The sequence below is a fragment of the Suncus etruscus genome, chromosome 9, assembly GCF_024139225.1.
Source record: "Suncus etruscus isolate mSunEtr1 chromosome 9, mSunEtr1.pri.cur, whole genome shotgun sequence".
NCBI classification, from domain to species: domain Eukaryota; kingdom Metazoa; phylum Chordata; class Mammalia; order Eulipotyphla; family Soricidae; genus Suncus; species Suncus etruscus.
Window position 1 is genome coordinate 17,790,042 of NC_064856.1, and position 16,750 is coordinate 17,806,791.

General features: G+C 45.9%; 1 protein-coding gene across 1 annotated transcript in view; it reads left to right on the forward strand.

Moving 5' to 3' along the window:
- TRPC4AP (transient receptor potential cation channel subfamily C member 4 associated protein) overlaps positions 1-16,750 on the forward strand; it is a 64,575-nt gene that overhangs the window by 46,015 nt on the left and 1,810 nt on the right. The window contains exons 9-16 of the mRNA XM_049779210.1: positions 4,881-5,050; positions 10,493-10,624; positions 12,511-12,569; positions 12,908-13,009; positions 13,963-14,046; positions 14,334-14,424; positions 15,871-16,011; positions 16,326-16,434. Coding sequence (XP_049635167.1) covers positions 4,881-5,050; positions 10,493-10,624; positions 12,511-12,569; positions 12,908-13,009; positions 13,963-14,046; positions 14,334-14,424; positions 15,871-16,011; positions 16,326-16,434 — 888 coding nt within the window. The remainder of the gene's footprint in view (positions 1-4,880; positions 5,051-10,492; positions 10,625-12,510; positions 12,570-12,907; positions 13,010-13,962; positions 14,047-14,333; positions 14,425-15,870; positions 16,012-16,325; positions 16,435-16,750) is intronic.

The window sequence follows — 16,750 nt, forward strand, 5'->3', positions numbered from 1 at the left end:
CAAAAAACCAAAAAAAAAAAGAGTTAATCTGGGGGCCGGGTAGGTGGCGCTGGAGGTAAGGTGTCTGCCTTGCAAGCGCTAGCCAAGGAAGGACCGCGGTTCGATCCCCCGGCGTCCCATATGGTCCCCCCAAGCCAGGGGCGATTTCTGAGCACATAGCCAGGAGTAACCCCTGAGCGTCAAACGGGTGTGGCCCAAAAACCAAAAAAAAGAAAAATGAAAAGTAATGGGGAAGAGGAAAGGAAATTACAACATTGCGTGCAGGGGCCGGAGAGATAGTGCAGCAGTAGGGCATTTGCCTTGTATCTGGCCAACCCAGAAGGGACCCAGTTCAATTCCCGGCATCCCATATGCTCCCCCAGCCTGCCAGGGCCAGTTTCTAAGTGCAGGGCCAGGAGTAGCTCCTGAGCCCCACTGGGTGTGGCCAAAAACCAGTTAATCAATAAATAAAGTTAAAAAAAATAAAAATAAAACATTGCATTTACAAGCACCTCAAAAAGAAAAAGATACCTGTATACACATACACTCATATGATTTTAACAAATATAAAAGCTACATTCTGAAAATTATAAAACATTGTTATTAATGAAATAAATCAAGGAAAAACTACATAATGTAAAGACACCTCATGTTCATAGATCAAAGGACCTAGTATTGTTAAAAGGAAAACTCTCACATCTTGATCTACAGATCTATCTATAGATTTAACATAGATAGTTCTTACTGAAATTCCAGATGGCTTCTTAAAGAAGTGGAATAGCAGGTCCTAAAATACAAATAGAAATGCAAATTCAGAATGACCTACAAGCTGAAAGAGATTAAAGCATAGTTAGAAAAATCTTCATAGTCTCAGAACTTTATAAAGCTGCAGTAATCAAGAGAGGGTGCTGGTCTGGTAAGGAGAGATAATGAAATATAATGAAGAGTTTAGAAATAAGCACTGACTTTTCTATCATTCATTGATTTTTAATATGAGTGCCAAGACCAGCTGTGAAGGAACAAGGTGTTTTTTTTTATCAAAAATGCTCAAACCACAGATATCCATTAGATAACAGTGCAAAGGAACAAGACTGTGTCTACTACCTCCCATCAGATACAAAAATGAACTCAAAGTGATCTAAGACAAAGTAGACCTATAAAGCTCTTTTGAGAAAACAGATCTTAAAAACTTTGACTTGGCAATGGTGTCTTAGATGATAACTAAAAAAGTACAAGCAAGCAAATTAAAATATAAACTTTAGTTGTATAAAATTAAAATCCTGGTGGGGCTGGAAAGATAGTACAGCAGGTAGGGCATTTGCCTTGCATGTAGCCAACCTGGGTTCAATCCCCAGCATCCCATGTGGTTCCCGAGCCTGCCAGGAGCGATTTCTGAATAATGCAGGCAGAGCCAGGAGTAACTACTACCTGAGTGCTACTGGATGTGACCAAAATTTTTTTTTGGTTTTTGGGCCACACCCGGTGACACTCAGGAGTTACTCCTGGCTCTGCACTCAGACTTCGCTCGTGGCAGGCTCAAGGGACCATATGGGATGCCGGGAATTGAGCCCAGGTTTGTCCTAGGTCGGCTGCGTGCAAGATAAATGCCTTGCCACTGTGCTATCACTTCAGCCCCCCGCCCCCCGATTTTAAATTATAATCTTGGGGCCAGATCCATAACAGCACAGAATAGCACATTGCCTTGCATGTGGCCAACCTGGGTTCGATCTCCAGGATTCCATATAGTCACCTGAGCCTGTCAGCAATAACTTCTGAGTGCAGAGCCAGGAGTATCCCCTGAGCACAACTAGATGTGGCCCCAAAACCAATAAACAAATAAATTAGAATATTTAGTACTATAAGACACACACACAATACACAACACATTTATCTAGAGGAGCCAGAGAGATAGCAAAATTTCCTCACCTAAAACTGGAGAGATAGTATAGTGATTAGGGCTCTTGGCTGATCTGAGTTCAATCCCCAACATCCCAAGTCCCCCAAGCACAGTCATGTAATCACTCAAGTCCCCTGAACACTGCCAAGTGTGATTTCCCCCCCACCCCCAAAAAGAGTTTTGTGAATAAAGTCCTTATCTATTGCCTTATTGCCAAGCAAAGCTCTCGTCAGTGCTTGGTGACTCTGTTTCTTGAAAATGCTTTCCTGACCCCCAGTATTGCCAAGGTGGCCCAGGCAATCCCTGGCACCACAGCTCAAGCAACATTGCATCCTGGGGCCCTTGATTTGAACCATATGCCCAGCTGGCCAAGCATTGCCAGTGGGATTTCTGGGCCTCCCGAGTACTGTTTAGGAGACCTAAAGAAAAACAAAATGCCTTACCAGCAAAGACACATGTTGGAGTTTTAGGCCACACACAACGTTGCTCAGGTTTTATTCTTGACTGTGTTACTGTGTTCAGGGATTACTTCTGGCAGGGCTGGGAAGACCATACGCAGTGCTGAGGGTTTGAACCATTGTTGTCTGCATACAAGGGGGTGCTATTCGTTGAACTCTCTCTGACTTCTGTCCACAGAGGTGCCTGACTGAAGAGGGTCTTGTATGCTGTACATGCTTATACCAGTCTTGATCTTGCAGGGCCCTCCTCCCCACCGCATCCCTCTGGGCTGGGTGATGGGGACACCAGGAATTTCTTGGCCAGACAGCAAATGTAGCTAAGGCATTGTACTTCATCAGGGCACTTCACAGTCTCCACAAGTGCTTTAAGTCTTAGACCATTCTGGGAACTGGGCCAAGGAGTCCCAACATGGAATTGACTAGTTATGGTTATTTTTTCCCAAATGGCAGGAAAATATATATATGGATACATAACTTAAAGATATTTAAGTTAGAATTCTCTTGATTTTGCTTTCTCCAATAAAATGTTAAGTCTGTTGCTTTTTTGTCACCTTAGTTGACATTAAGAACTTGCGGTTTAAAAAGAAAGCAAGTGTCAAGCCACTGTGAGCAAAAAATTCAATTTTATACTTCTATTTATCATATATTTATATTTTGCTTTTGTGTCCTTCCTAGGCACGGTCCTAAGTAACTTTAATATAGACAATTCTTTCATCTTTATAACATTGCTATAAGGGAGGGGCAGCAGGCAGAGAGATAGGGCTGTAGGTAGGGTACTTGATTTGCATGCAGCTGGCCTGGGTTCAATCCTGGCATCCTATATGATCTCCCAACTCAACAGGGGAAATTTCTGAGTGCAGAATCATGAGGAACCCCTGAACACCCCATGTATAACACTTCCCCTCCCCCCCAAAAAAGCCATTGCTATGGGTAGTCGGTGTTTTTGCCCTTATCCCTGTTACACAAATAAAGCATGAAGCTATCCACAGATTCTTTCCCCCTAAGGTTGCTTAGCTTGTGGATGGTGGCATGAGGGCCCAGGCCAGCAGTCTACTCCATAATCTGTACTCCTGACCTACTTTGCTGTACAGCATACACTGCCTCGTTCTCCACCATGCTTCCTAGGACCAAGAGTACTGTTGGTATTATAACAGGGTTTCCTAATAGGGTTAGGAAAACTTTGTCCAAGTCTATAGGATGGTGTAAGTTAGTTCTATGTCAAGAAATGCCCATGACTTCTATTGAGCGCCTTATCAGAAACTGCTTTATCAGAAACTTCCTCAGAACCCCTGCTTTGTAGACTTACCATCATTTTCCTGGCCTTGGGAAAGGCCCTTGGGCAGCAGAACCTGTAGACTCTGCCTTAGTAATTACTAATTTATTCTTTTTTTTTTTTTCACCTTAAAGGTGAGGGAAACTAAGAGGTCATGACTCTTCTGAGGGCTCCTGAGTGGCCAGTCAGCCTTTGCAAGAATCAGATGCTGACTTTCTTCTTGTATTTTTCTGTAGCTCCCTCATAAGCCATGCCCACTGACATGCCTATCTTTATCCCCAGGTTTTCAGGCAAGGTAAGGCCTGGGAAAGAGAGGCAAGGACTGCTGGCAAGGTTTCATTCCAGAGCTCTCAGGCCCCGCCATTCATTCTGCCTCCTTCCCAGTAACAAATTCCACTGTGGCCATCTTGATCCAGAGACTTTGTGTTAACTGGATAGTTGAGTAAATGGGATGGTTTGTTTTGTCGAGGCCCTATAGAATCTGCCATGCAAGTGTCTAATGAACATTCCTTAATTGCTGTTACTGATGAGATTGGCCATCATGAAAAACTGTATTTGTGATATCACAATCATTGTATTACTAGTAGCATTTTTGATGCACAGTTTGCTTTAGAAAGCTGAGTCTCAGAGCCAGAGAGACATTCCAGGGTAGGGCACTTACCTTGCATGTGACCAACTCCGGTTCAATCCCTGGCACTACAGGCAATCAGTCTCTAAACCCCTCCAGGAATGACCTCTGAGCACAGAACTGGGAGCAGCTCCTAAGCACCACTGGTATGGCCTAACTCCACCCTCATCCTAAAAGAAAGTTGAACCTTAGAAAACCTCAGATGGTTCTTGAAAACAAACAAAACAAAACAGAAAAATTCTTCAAAGAGGTTCCCTTTCAGTACCCCCTAAGGAATTGAAGTAGTGGGGGACATATCGGCGTCATTGGTGACCAGAAGAGAGTTGGACATCATTTGCTACTAGAGTCCACATGGTGACAGGAAAAAAGAATATGAATAGAAAGGAAGATTATGTTCCTGAGTTGGCTGTCAGGATATTTTTATTTTCTGACATAAACGATGAGCTCTAATAGAATTGTAGAGTCAGTGTCTCAGTTCTGAGCTCACCTGGACCCCGGGATCCTGGAGGGAGTTTTGTGACTTCGAAAGTCTACGTCAAGGGCTCAGTGACCTCAAGTCTGTTTCTAGGAAGTGTGAGGGCAGAGACCTGTTTTTTGTCATCAGCACAATGACTCATCTCAACCCTCTCTCCTGGTGGCTGTCAGCCTCCATTGTGTTCCATCCTCCAGGCGCTTCTGAGGAGAATGGCCTGCCTCACACTTCATCTAGGACCACCCAGCTGCCCCAGTCAATGAAGATCATGCACGAGATCATGTACAAACTGGAAGTACTGTATGTCCTCTGTGTGCTGCTGATGGGGCGTCAGCGAAACCAGGTGGGACCTTCCCCCACATTTTAGGGCACAGTGCCAGGAAAGATGCTTCTTGGGAGCTTGTGGTGTATCACACGGCCACCTCCCAGACTGGCTCCCTCCAACCCCACAGAGCATAGTTGTTTTCCTTATCCTCATTTCACACTCTAAAAGCCTGTCTGATTCCAGAATGTAGAGCTCTTGTTTCTTTTATTTGCTGTGGTAAGCATTTCCAGAATGAAAGCTAGATGATGGTCATGTCAGCACCTTTTTAGCACGGAGGATTCTTGACTGGCAGGACACACTGCTGCTTGGTGGACAGGAGGAGGGAGTCACCTTTCTTTTTTTTTTTTTTTTTTTTTTTTTGGTTTTTGGGCCACACCCGTTTGATGCTCAGGGGTTACTCCTGGCTAAGCACTCAGAAATTGCCCCTGGCTTGAGGGGACCATATGGGACGCCGGGGGATCGAACAGTGGTCCTTCCTTGGCTAGCGCTGGCAAGGCAGACACCTTACCTCTAGCGCCGCCTCACCAGCCCCAGGAGTCACCTTTCTGACTTGGTCAAAACAACAGGTTACAAACACCAGACAGCTGCTAGGGTGCTCCATGTAGCCTGGGATTCCCTGAACTTTGAAGGAGCAAGGAGCAAGAATGTGCAGAGAAAGAGGGCCCTGGAGATCAGCAGGTATCCTCTTCAAGAGAGACAGAAATCTCTTACCTGCCACATTCCTCAAGAATACACCCCAGCAGTCCTTTTGTGCCCTTTGGGGTGCTGGAACAGCAGGAAAGGCAGGGCTGAGAGCTCACAGCACAGATCACATTGGGGTGCAGAACCTGGATTAAGGACCTTGGTGTTTTCTCTAAAGTGAAACAGGAAGTGCTGTGTGAACAATGGTGCAGCATGTTGGTGTGAGTAATGACAAGTGTTTTGTTGTGAACACATTTCAAAGGTAGGACAGGTAGGATTTGCTAAGTGTTTGGATGTGGGCATATAAGGAAGAGAGGAGGAAGAAAGCTAGTGATTTTATTATTATTATTTTTTTTTTTTTTTGGTTTTTCAGCCACACCCGTTTGATGCTCAGGGGTTACTCCTGGCTAAGCACTCAGAAATTGCCCCTGGCTTGGGGGGACCATACGGGACGCACGGTGATCGAACCGCAGGCCTTCCTTGGCTAGCGCTTGCAAGGCAGAGACACCTTACCTCTAGCGCCACCTCGCCGGCCCCGAAAGCTAGTGATTTAACAGTGCTAGAGCATATCCTTTGAACCCTAGGACCCCCATCTTGCCCCACTAAAAAAGGAAGAAGAGGACTGGAATGAAAGTATGGTAGGTAGGGTATTTGGCAAATCCTAGTTCAATCCCCAGCACAAGTATGATCCTTACCACAAGTAAGCCCTGAGCACCACTAAGTGTGGACCAAAAATGAAAAAAACGGGGTGGGGGACTAGTGGAGGATTTAGGAATGACATTATTAGCTCTCCAGGGTGTTTATCTAAGTGAGTGGAAGGATGGATATTCCCTTTGGTGTGGTGACTGAGACTGCAGCTGAAGGGTTGGACAATTAAAGGGTTACAGTTGGGTTCATTTCCAGACACTAGGTGGCGTCCTGAACACCACTAAGTTGCCCTCGAGACCTCTGAGCATCCCCAGGTTTGGTTCTGAAGTCCTCCAAGCACCTCTAGGATTACTCTGGTGGTTTCTAATACAACAGGGCTCATGCAGTTCCATATCTATGGACCCTCACATTGAAATACAAGTCCAATATTGCCAGAAGCGGCACCTGTGGCCCCTGAGCATCAGATGGAGCCCCTCCCTAACCAAAAAAAATAGGGTCAGCATTTGCAGTGACTGGAAAGGAAGCTCTGAAGGCTGTGTGGGCACATGGATTCACAAACCCTACCTGGACTAGGATATCAGTGGGTCAAACTTTTTCCTTGAAGTGGCCAAGTTCTCTATCTTGGTTAAATTGAAGTCACTAAACTGGAAAGACTCCTCAGATGCCATAACTTTTTGCCCTGTGTTGCTAGTGAAAATAACCAGTCTTCCCAGGCTTTAACCAGCATGTCAGCATCCCAAACCACATTACCTCACTGAATGTTTTCAGTATCACCCCATCCCTCATCCTCCATCAAGGAACTCAGGCAGGAAGAAGAATGTTGCCCAGAGTCTTGCAGCTTTGTCAAATTCTGATAAATGCCTGCTGTGGAGAGTTGGTGAGAATAGGCAGTAGGATCTGATAGCTGAGTTGGGGTGACAGCAGGAGCCCACCCTGCCAGACTTTATTTCCGCTGTTAACATTGGGCTTCATAAGCACTGGTGCTCAGATCTTTCCATGTTTCTGAATTTACCCTTACAACAGCCCTGAGAAGAGGTAATAATAGCTTTGTATTTTGCTCTATAAACATTTACTTTAATAAGTAATAATCGGGGCCGGGCGGTGGCGCTAAAGGTAAGGTGCCTGCCTTGCCTGCGCTAGCCTTGGACGGACAGCGGTTCGATCCCCCGGTGTCCCATATGGTCCCCCAAGCCAGGAGCAACTTCTGAGCACATAGCCAGGAGTAACCCCTGAGCGTTACCGGGTGTGACCCAAAAACCAAAAAAAAAAAAAAAAAGTAATAATCCACTTAGTTAAGTGGTAAAAGATGTACATAAGTACCGATGCAGCCTTTTTTCTGAACATTCTGTTTCTTCCACTGATCTTCTCAATTTCTAGAGACATTTTGTGCTTATAAACGCAATTACTATTTGCTCCCTTTATTTTTTTTTTTTTACTTTCTTTTGTGCTGGTACCTTACATTCTGTTGAATAAATGCACAGTAATTTATGCAACTAACTCCCATTAATGAAAGTATATGTTTTATTTGCTTTCTGTTTCATGTAAGCTGCCATGAATAACTTTGTACAAATATCATTTTTGTTTGTATGGGTCTTTAATCTTAAAAGTAGAATTGCTGGCCAAAGGAAATATGCTTTTGTAATATTTAGATATTGCTAAACTCTCCTCCCACTCTGATCAGGATTATTGGTATTATGTTGATATTATCTGTGCAGTACCAGTCTACCTTCCTAAAGTTCCAATCTGTCTTCCTACTTATAGCTGGGAGAATGTCTGATGCCCAGCACATAACCACATGCTTAGATAGCATGGAGGTAGCGTGTTTGCCTTGCATGCACAAGGATGGTGGTTCGAATACTGGCATCCCATATGGTCCCCCAAACCTGCCAGGGGCAATTTCTGAGCGTAAAAGCCAGAGGAGTAACCCCTGAGTGTTGCTGGGTGTGACCCCAAAACCAAAAAAAAAACAAACAAACAAAAACAAGCAAAGAAAACCTTTTTTCCTTTGCCTACCAGAAAAAGTAAAAAGTTGGTTGTGATCTGATTTTCTGATTTGAATTTCTCTTCATGTTATAAGTGAAGCTTAATATTCTGTCAATTTTGTTGTATTTATAGCATCTCATTCTCTCACGCTCTGTGTTGCTCTCCCCCTCCCTCTTTCCCTGTCCCTTTTTTACCATCTTTGTTTTCATTTTTGGACCATACCGAGCTATACTTAGGACTCACTCCTAGCTCCTCTGCTCTGGATTACTCTTGGCAGGGCTTGTGGACCATATATGGTGCTAGTGATTGAACCCAGGTCCAGTCCACTGTATGAAAGGCAGTATCCACTGAATTTTCTCTTCATCCCCTTCTTTCTTTTTTTAGATAATTTTTAACTAAAGAACTGTTATTGATAATTGAGTTTAGGCATATTTCAACACCTGTCAGCTCCCATCACCAATGTTCCCGGACTCCATCATTTCTTCTTGTCACAGGCCCTGTCTGCCATCTTGATCAGCATATCACAAAGTCTGGTGGTTGCAGTTTAGATCAGTGTTATCAGGTCTGTGCTTTGGCTGTATAGTTATTGCTTCTCTCCCACATCACCGGTATAATTTATAATTATATTTATAATTAGTGTCTGACCAATATAAGTCCAGGCATCTGTAAGAGATTTGCAGAATGCCTACTAGAGGAAATTACTTTTCATCCATCCTGTAAGATTGCCAACATCCTTTTCTATTTAACTTAATGTATTTGTGACTACAGTCACAAACTACAGTTGTGTGTTTTGCCATGCAGAAATTTTAAAGACATTTAGTCTCTTTTGGGTATGTCACAGTTTAGTGCAATACTTGACAAAGTGTTTCTCTTTAAATCATGATGTGTGGAGTCAGGGGGTCTTACTAGTTGCAAGGTTGAGGTGTATACATGTGTTCCAATGCACTAAGTGTGTCAGGGATTTCCCAATTGCTTTTTATGTGCACATTATTTTGTTGTGACTTGCTTACTGGGACTCATGCTTGAATGTGGAGGAAGCCAGGGATCAAAAATCATGGCCTTGGGGCTAGAGAGGTAGTACAGCAGGTAAAGCTTTGCCTTTTACCTACCTGACCTAGGTCAATCCCTGGCATATGGTTCCTTGAGCCTGCCAGGTGTGATTCCTGAGTGTAGAGTTAGGAGTAATGCCTAAGCACCTCCAGGGGTCTCCTCTAAACAAAGACAAAGCAAAATTGTGGACCCAGTGGTGCTGGGATGGTGCAGACCTGTTGTGCTGCAAGCAGACCTTGCGAGGCATGTCTGTACCACTTGAGTCATATTCTGAGACCTTGATCTTCTTTCCCAAAGATTTTTTTTTTTTTTTTTTGTGGTTTTTGGGTCACACCCGGCAGTGCTCAGGGGTTATTCCTGGCTCCAGGCTCAGAAATTGCTCCTGGCAGGCACAGGGGACCATATGGGACGCCGGGATTCGAACTGATGACCTCCTGCATGAAAGGCAAACGCCTTACCTCCATGCTATCTCTCCGGCCCCTTCCCAAAGATTTTTAATGTCATATTTTATGTTTTTATCTTGCCTCCAATTATAATTCTAATATGAAGCATGAGGATTATTGATTGATTGATTTTTATTTTGGGTCCACAGCCACCAGTGCTCAGGGTTTACTTCTGGCTCTGCACTCTCAGGAATTATACTTGGCAGCATTCAGGAACTACCATGTACAGGGGACGGGGGTGGGGTGGGGTGGGGGAGGGTGGAGGGTGGAGCCTTATCTGCTTCTGCCCCATGAGGGTTATTTTTGTTTCAAAGCTATCCAGAGACAGAAAAACAGGAAGGTTAAGTAACTTGCCTGCAATTTCCACATTTTTACCTGGTAGAACTGAGAGTCAATCCCAGGACTATATGAAGCCAGCTAATCAAATGGCAGCTACTCTGCAACATGGCATGCAACCTTACAGTGAGGATTATGGAGCCCAGTCAGAGTATTTAATGTAGTGAGATGGGGGAGGAGTAGGACATGTGTCTTCTGGTCACCACAGTGTTCCCTATTGCTTCTTTTTTCTTCATCCTAAAAGCTGTTGTTCCATGTGTAGAAAACAAGGCTATCTCATGCACCCTATATGACGCTCTCCTTTTCCTGCCCTCACCAGGTTCACAGAATGATTGCAGAATTCAAGCTGATCCCTGGCCTTAATAATTTGTTTGACAAGTTGATATGGAGAAAGCATTCAGCATCTACCCTCGTCCTCCACGGCCACAACCAGAACTGTGACTGTAGCCCGGTGAGCCAGGGATCCTTGGGACAAATCAGACTTGGAATGTAGAGAATGAAGTCCTAGTCCATCATTCCAGAATTGGAAGGAGCTGACTCCCCTGATTTTTCACCAACTCATAAATCCCTGTGAGGTTCTCCAAACCCCCTTTTACACTTGACTGTGATGGCGGGGTTGGGTGGAGGACTGTCTATCACGCCACTCAGCAGCAAGTAGGCTTTTCCTTGTTCTGTGCTCGTCCACATGCTCATTCATATTCACTGCTGTTTCGTGGTCTGCAAATCACTGTGCAAAAGGCACAGTAATTCCTGTCCTAAGGGATCCATAACTGACTCCCTACAACCCTGTTTCTCTAAGGAGCTCTTTCAAGAACACTAACTGGGAGTCAGGAGGTCTCTCAAGGTCTCTCATGTGCTATTCTGTTTATATTGTGGATGGCACTTGAACGAGTCTTTTTTTTTTTTTTTTTTTTGGTTTTTGGGTCACACCCGGCAGTGCTCAGGGGTTACTCCTGGCTGTCTGCTCAGAAATAGCTCCTGGCAGGCACGGGAGACCATATGGGACACCGGGATTCGAACCAACCACCTTTGGTCCTGCATCAGCTGCTTGCAAGGCAAACACCGCTGTGCTATCTCTCCGGGCCCACGAGTCATTTTTTTCTAAGCTGCTTATTCTTTCTCTTTTATTTTTATTCTTATTTCTTTGTTTGTTTGCTTGCTGAGCTTGGATGATGACTATGTAACTTTCTTATCAGATTTCTTGTGATACTACTGGGCTGACTGACACTACTATAGAATAGTGAGATCTCTAAAATTTGTAGATCTAAAAAAATCTTGCTGGCTTGCAAGTTTAATAGGTGAAGTTGCAGAGCTGGGCCATTTCTGTTGGAGAGTGTAGGCTGTAGAATTGGGTGACTAGTTCATATGGAAAGGGGAATCTCACCCACCCCACCCCTTTGTGAGAATGCCGCACAGAGGTCTCAACCTGGACCAGACTGCCTGGGAAGTATTGGCAGCCATTATTTTCTTTTGGAGTTTGGTGGAGGAGCTGGGCCATTTTTCTTCAAGGAAGATAGCCTTTTTTTTTTTTTTTTTTTTTTTTTTTTAGTATTCCATTGTGTGCATGTACCACAAAATTCCTCTTACCCTTATTTCCCTTCTCTTCATCCTATTTTATTTTTTTATTGGAATGCATAGGTCAAGCCCATAGCACAGAATCAGATTGGGCTAGATGTGGAAGTCAGCTAGTCTCTGACTAAAGGAAAGGACTTACTGCCTCTAAGGAACACCTGTAGGAACATTGTGACCATGGTTTTTGGTTCGGGGAGTGTTGGGGGTATTTTCTTTTTTCTTTTTGGGCCATACCCAGTGACGCTCGGGTTACTCCTGGCTGTGCGCTCAGAAATCACTCCTGACATGGGGACTATATGGAATGCCGGGGGATCGAACCAAGGTCTGTCCTAGTTAGCCGCATGCAAGGCAAATGCCTTACCACTTGTGCCACCACTTCGGCCCTTTTTTTAATTATATTTTTATTATAGTTTAGAGAGTTATGATAGTGTTATATTTTACAATAGAAATACACAAATGCCTCACCATGCTCACAGTTTTCCAGCTCTGTTCATGTCTTTTCTACTCTAATCACTCTACCCACCAGTACCACATCCCTTCCCCACCCCTAGTAACTGTCATTTTGTTTTGTTTTTGGTTTGGGGGTTACAGCTGGCAGTGCTCTACTAAACCTCAAGAATCACTCCTGGAGGGGCTCAGTGAACATACAGGGTGCCAGGGATCAAACCCAGGTTGGCCGAATGGCATACAAGTGCCCTATGTGCCATACAATTGCTCTGGCCTTCCAGTAACTGGTTTTAATATCAAGATATATGTGTCTTTCAGGATATCACCTTAAAGATACAGTTCTTACGGCTTCTCCAGAGTTTCAGTGACCATCATGAGTGAGTATGCAACCTTGCTGGCTGAACATTTGTCTCCTCCTCTCCCCTACCCTTAACTCCTCTATTCTCCTCTCTCCCCTCCACTTTTCTCCCCCTTTCCCCTCCCCTCTCCTCCTTCCACTCCTTTCTAACTTCTTTTCTTTCCTCCCTCTTGTCCCCTTTCCTCTTCTTTTCCTCTATCCGCTCTCTTCTTTCTGCTATTCTCTCCCCTACCCTCCCTCCTGCTCCTTTCTAGCCTCTTCTCTCTTCCCCTCAGAGGGGCAAGCTAGAGACTTTCCCCCTCACCCCCACATCCCAAGGGCTGACCCCCATTTCTGTCCTTCTGTTGTTTTCTTCAGGAACAAGTACCTGCTGCTCAACAACCAGGAGCTGAATGAGCTCAGCGCCATCTCCCTCAAAGCCAACATTCCTGAGGTGGAGGCAGTGCTCAACACAGACCGGTGAGGGTTTGGGGTGCCCTGCTCGATCCTGGAAGTTACACTGTCCTGAAGCTCACATGTCCTGACACTGCCCTCACTCACCACTTCATCTCATGGAGGGAAGCGCCAGCATTGCCCTGCTTATAGAGGAAGGAGGATGTGGACACATTCCCACCAGAGTGCCATGTGCTCTCCTGCCACTTTCTTTCCCCTCTGCCATATCCTCTTTCCTAGGGAGAGCCGTAATTCCCCATCTTTATGTATTTTTTTTTGCCGCAGCAAAATCCTGATGGTGATTAACCCCCACCCTATGTGCTGCTGCTCAGCAATGCTTGGAGGACTTTGTGGTGCCTGGGATTAAACCAAGGTCAGCTACATGCTGCCCTGACTACATCCCCTCAGATTCTCTGTCCTTTTGTGAAAAGCAGAACCCTTTGTCCCAGTGAAACCATACATTCCCCCTTCCCCCCCACCCAATGTATGTAGCAGCTAATGACAGAGCTGCACTAATTGCAAAGAGTTTCAGGGCACAGCCCTCTTTTCTTTTTAGCCCTGTTCTTCCCCCAGTACAGTCCCTTCTTCATTGCTTCCTCCAAGCCAAGGAAGCCAAGGCCTGGAGGCATCTGTACTTCTCTATGGCCAGCATCCTGCCTGCTTCCCTGTCAGCACAGTCCCTGCCCATTGACAGGCTGTCATGCCTGTTTCCAAACCACTTTGATGTCGACATGCCATCCAGCAGCTCTGGATTACATATTTCAGGTCTGATTCCAGATGTTTTCTGGCTTTGATATGGGAATGTAGTTAGCTATTCAGTTTAGAATTGTGGTGGTTCTTGGAGTACTCAACATCCAGATAGGATCCAGGTTTGGAAATATTCCTCCCCCCAAGATTTCCCTCAACAAAATTAGCAAAGAGATCCAGCCCCTGTCAGCCTCTGAAATCTGCTACCATTGTCTCCATCTGTTTGATTTTAGGAGTTTGGTGTGTGATGGGAAAAGGGGCTTATTAACTCGTCTGCTGCAGGTGATGAAGAAGGAGCCAGCTGAATCATCATTCAGGTAGGTCTGGGGACAAGTAGCTGCCACTCGGGAGGGCCCCAGGAGCCGGGTACTTTCTCCTTCCATACAGAGCAGACAGGCAGCAGGGCCATGCCATGTGGTTAGTCTGGGCTGGGGAATGCTTGCTCTGTCCCCAAGATCTAGTGGGAGGCCTGAAACCTGTGAGATGTTATTAAAAACCTACTGCATAAAGTGAGAAGTGAGCGTCTTCCAACCCCTTGGAAACAGAGCCTGGGCCAAAGAGGGCAGCCTTAGCCCCTGGGCCAGAATCAGCATTTGGGTTGCAGGTTTTGGCAAGCCCGAGCTGTGGAGAGTTTCCTCCGAGGAGCCACCTCCTATGCAGACCAGATGTTCCTGCTCAAGCGAGGCCTCCTAGAGGTAAGTCGCAGGGGCTGGGGTGAGTGCTCCCTGCTCTGTTGGCCACTGCCCTGCTTCTTCGACATGGGATCTTGAGAGCTGGTCAGGAACAGACCTGAACCAGCTCACATTCCAAAATGCCATACGGGTTTCAGGTCCCCAGGGCCTGCCTGGAATAACCCCTGAGCACTACCTAGTGTGGCCCCAAACCCAAAATATTAATAGTAATAACAAAATGTCGACACAGAGGGTCCTACCTACTTCTTGCTCTGTGGCTGTTTATTGAGTGAAAGAGGATTTAGGGATGACCCTTGAAGAAGTAAAGGGACCTACAGAGTTACTTGTAAGACCTTTTGACCCTGAGGGGCTGGAGCAATAGTATAGCAGGTAGGGTCCTTGGCATTACACACAGTCAACCTGGTTCGATCCCAGGCACCCCAGATGGTCTCCTCCAAGCCTGCCTGGAGTGAATCTTGAGTGCAGAGCCAGGAGAAACCTCAGAACTTCCAGGTATTGTCCTACCACCCCCTCCACCCGGCCATAAAAATACAGACAAGTAGGGGCACAGCAGTAGGGTGTTTGCCTTGTACGCAGCTTAGCCAGGACGGATGATGAATCGAATCCTGGAAACCCATATGGTCCCCCAAACCTGCTAGGAGTAATTTTTGAGCACAAAGCCAGGAGTAACCCATCGGGTTACCATTGGGGTATCATCAGGTGTGACCCAAAAATAAAAAAATACAGACACGTAACTGACTCTTTCAAATTTGTAAAATCCTGGGAGACCTGAGCAATAACATAGCAGGTAGGGTGGTTGCCTTGCATATGCTAACACCAGACCAACCCGGTTCAATCCCCTGCATCCCATGTGGTCCCCGAGCTTACCATGAGCTATTTCTGAATGCAGAACCTGGAGTCAGAATCAGGAGTAAGCACTGAGTGCTACTGGATGTGGCCAAAAAACAAACAGATTGTAAAGTCCTAATGGAAAGAAAAGAATCAACCAAGATTAGTATAACTTCAGGGAATATATAGAAAGAGTGTAACTGTCATTAAACATATTTTTATCAAGGAAGTAGCTAAATTGACATGATGTTGTCAGCCATAAAAGGACATTGATTTTAGTGTAAACTTTATTCAGACAGTTTGTTTCAACACAAAGACAAGCCATGGGGTCCATGCATGTCCTATGCCCATAGCTTTGTCCCTTATTGGAATAACTGTGATTCTGACAGTGCCCACTGTGACACCATCCCTCAGACTCAGAGACTGAGACTGAGATAGGGTAATGAGTGGCTATGACTGCTCTCCCACCTGCTGCCAGCATCCTCAGATGAAACTGGGCAGGGAGAGGCTCCCATCAACCTGGAAGCCAGTGTCATGTTACTGAGCTCCCTGTGGGGAGATAAAGCCATATCTGTATGGGACCACCACCTTCTTGCCTTCACTCTGTCTTCTCCCACCCAGCACATTCTGTACTGCATTGTGGACAGTGAGTGTAAGTCTAGGGATGTGCTCCAGAGCTACTTCGACCTCCTGGGGGAGCTGATGAAGTTCAACGTGGATGCATTCAAGAGATTCAACAAATATATCAACACTGATGCAAAGGTGAGCTGAGCTGGAGTCCCACTGGGTGTGCTGTGTGAGCTGGAAATGAGCTCAGCTTGGAGGGCCAGCCCTCCCGGTCTTCGGGTGCAGGCTTGAAATTGGAGGAAACAGCAGTGGGTTACTAGAGCATCATTAAAATCTGCTCTGTGCCAGTCACTTGGGAGAAGCTGGGGGGGGCCACAGTAAGCCCCAGGAGGCTTACTGGAAACCCTTCCTGGTCCCCTTCCCTGACTGAGAGATTGCAGGGCCCAGAAGATCAGGGTCCCTGGTGGGAGCCCCCGTCCTCCCACCTGAGCATGTTCTCGCTGCTCTAGTTCCAGGTGTTCCTGAAGCAGATCAACAGCTCCCTCGTAGACTCAAACATGCTGGTGCGCTGCGTCACCCTGTCCCTGGACCGCTTTGAGAACCAAGTGGACATGAAGGGTAAGAGCAGGCCCCAACGTGAATGGTCCCCAACAATGTGGCCACAGCAGGCTCTGGCACAGACCCAGTGCGGCTGGGGCTCCTAGGATGGTTTTTGTTTGGTCTCTTTGCTACTGGTGTTACTCTCCAGCATCTTCAGTTAGTGAGCAAATTCAACACAAAGTAAAAGCTCACTGCTGCTAGCAAAACACAGGAAGCCCACAGACACCCTTCCTCTCCTGGGTGGACAGACCCTGCAGGAGTACCAGCAGGAAGGCCTCAAAGAGCGAAGGAGAGGAAGGCCTAGCCTGAGGACATGGGCTTATCTGGGCCACAG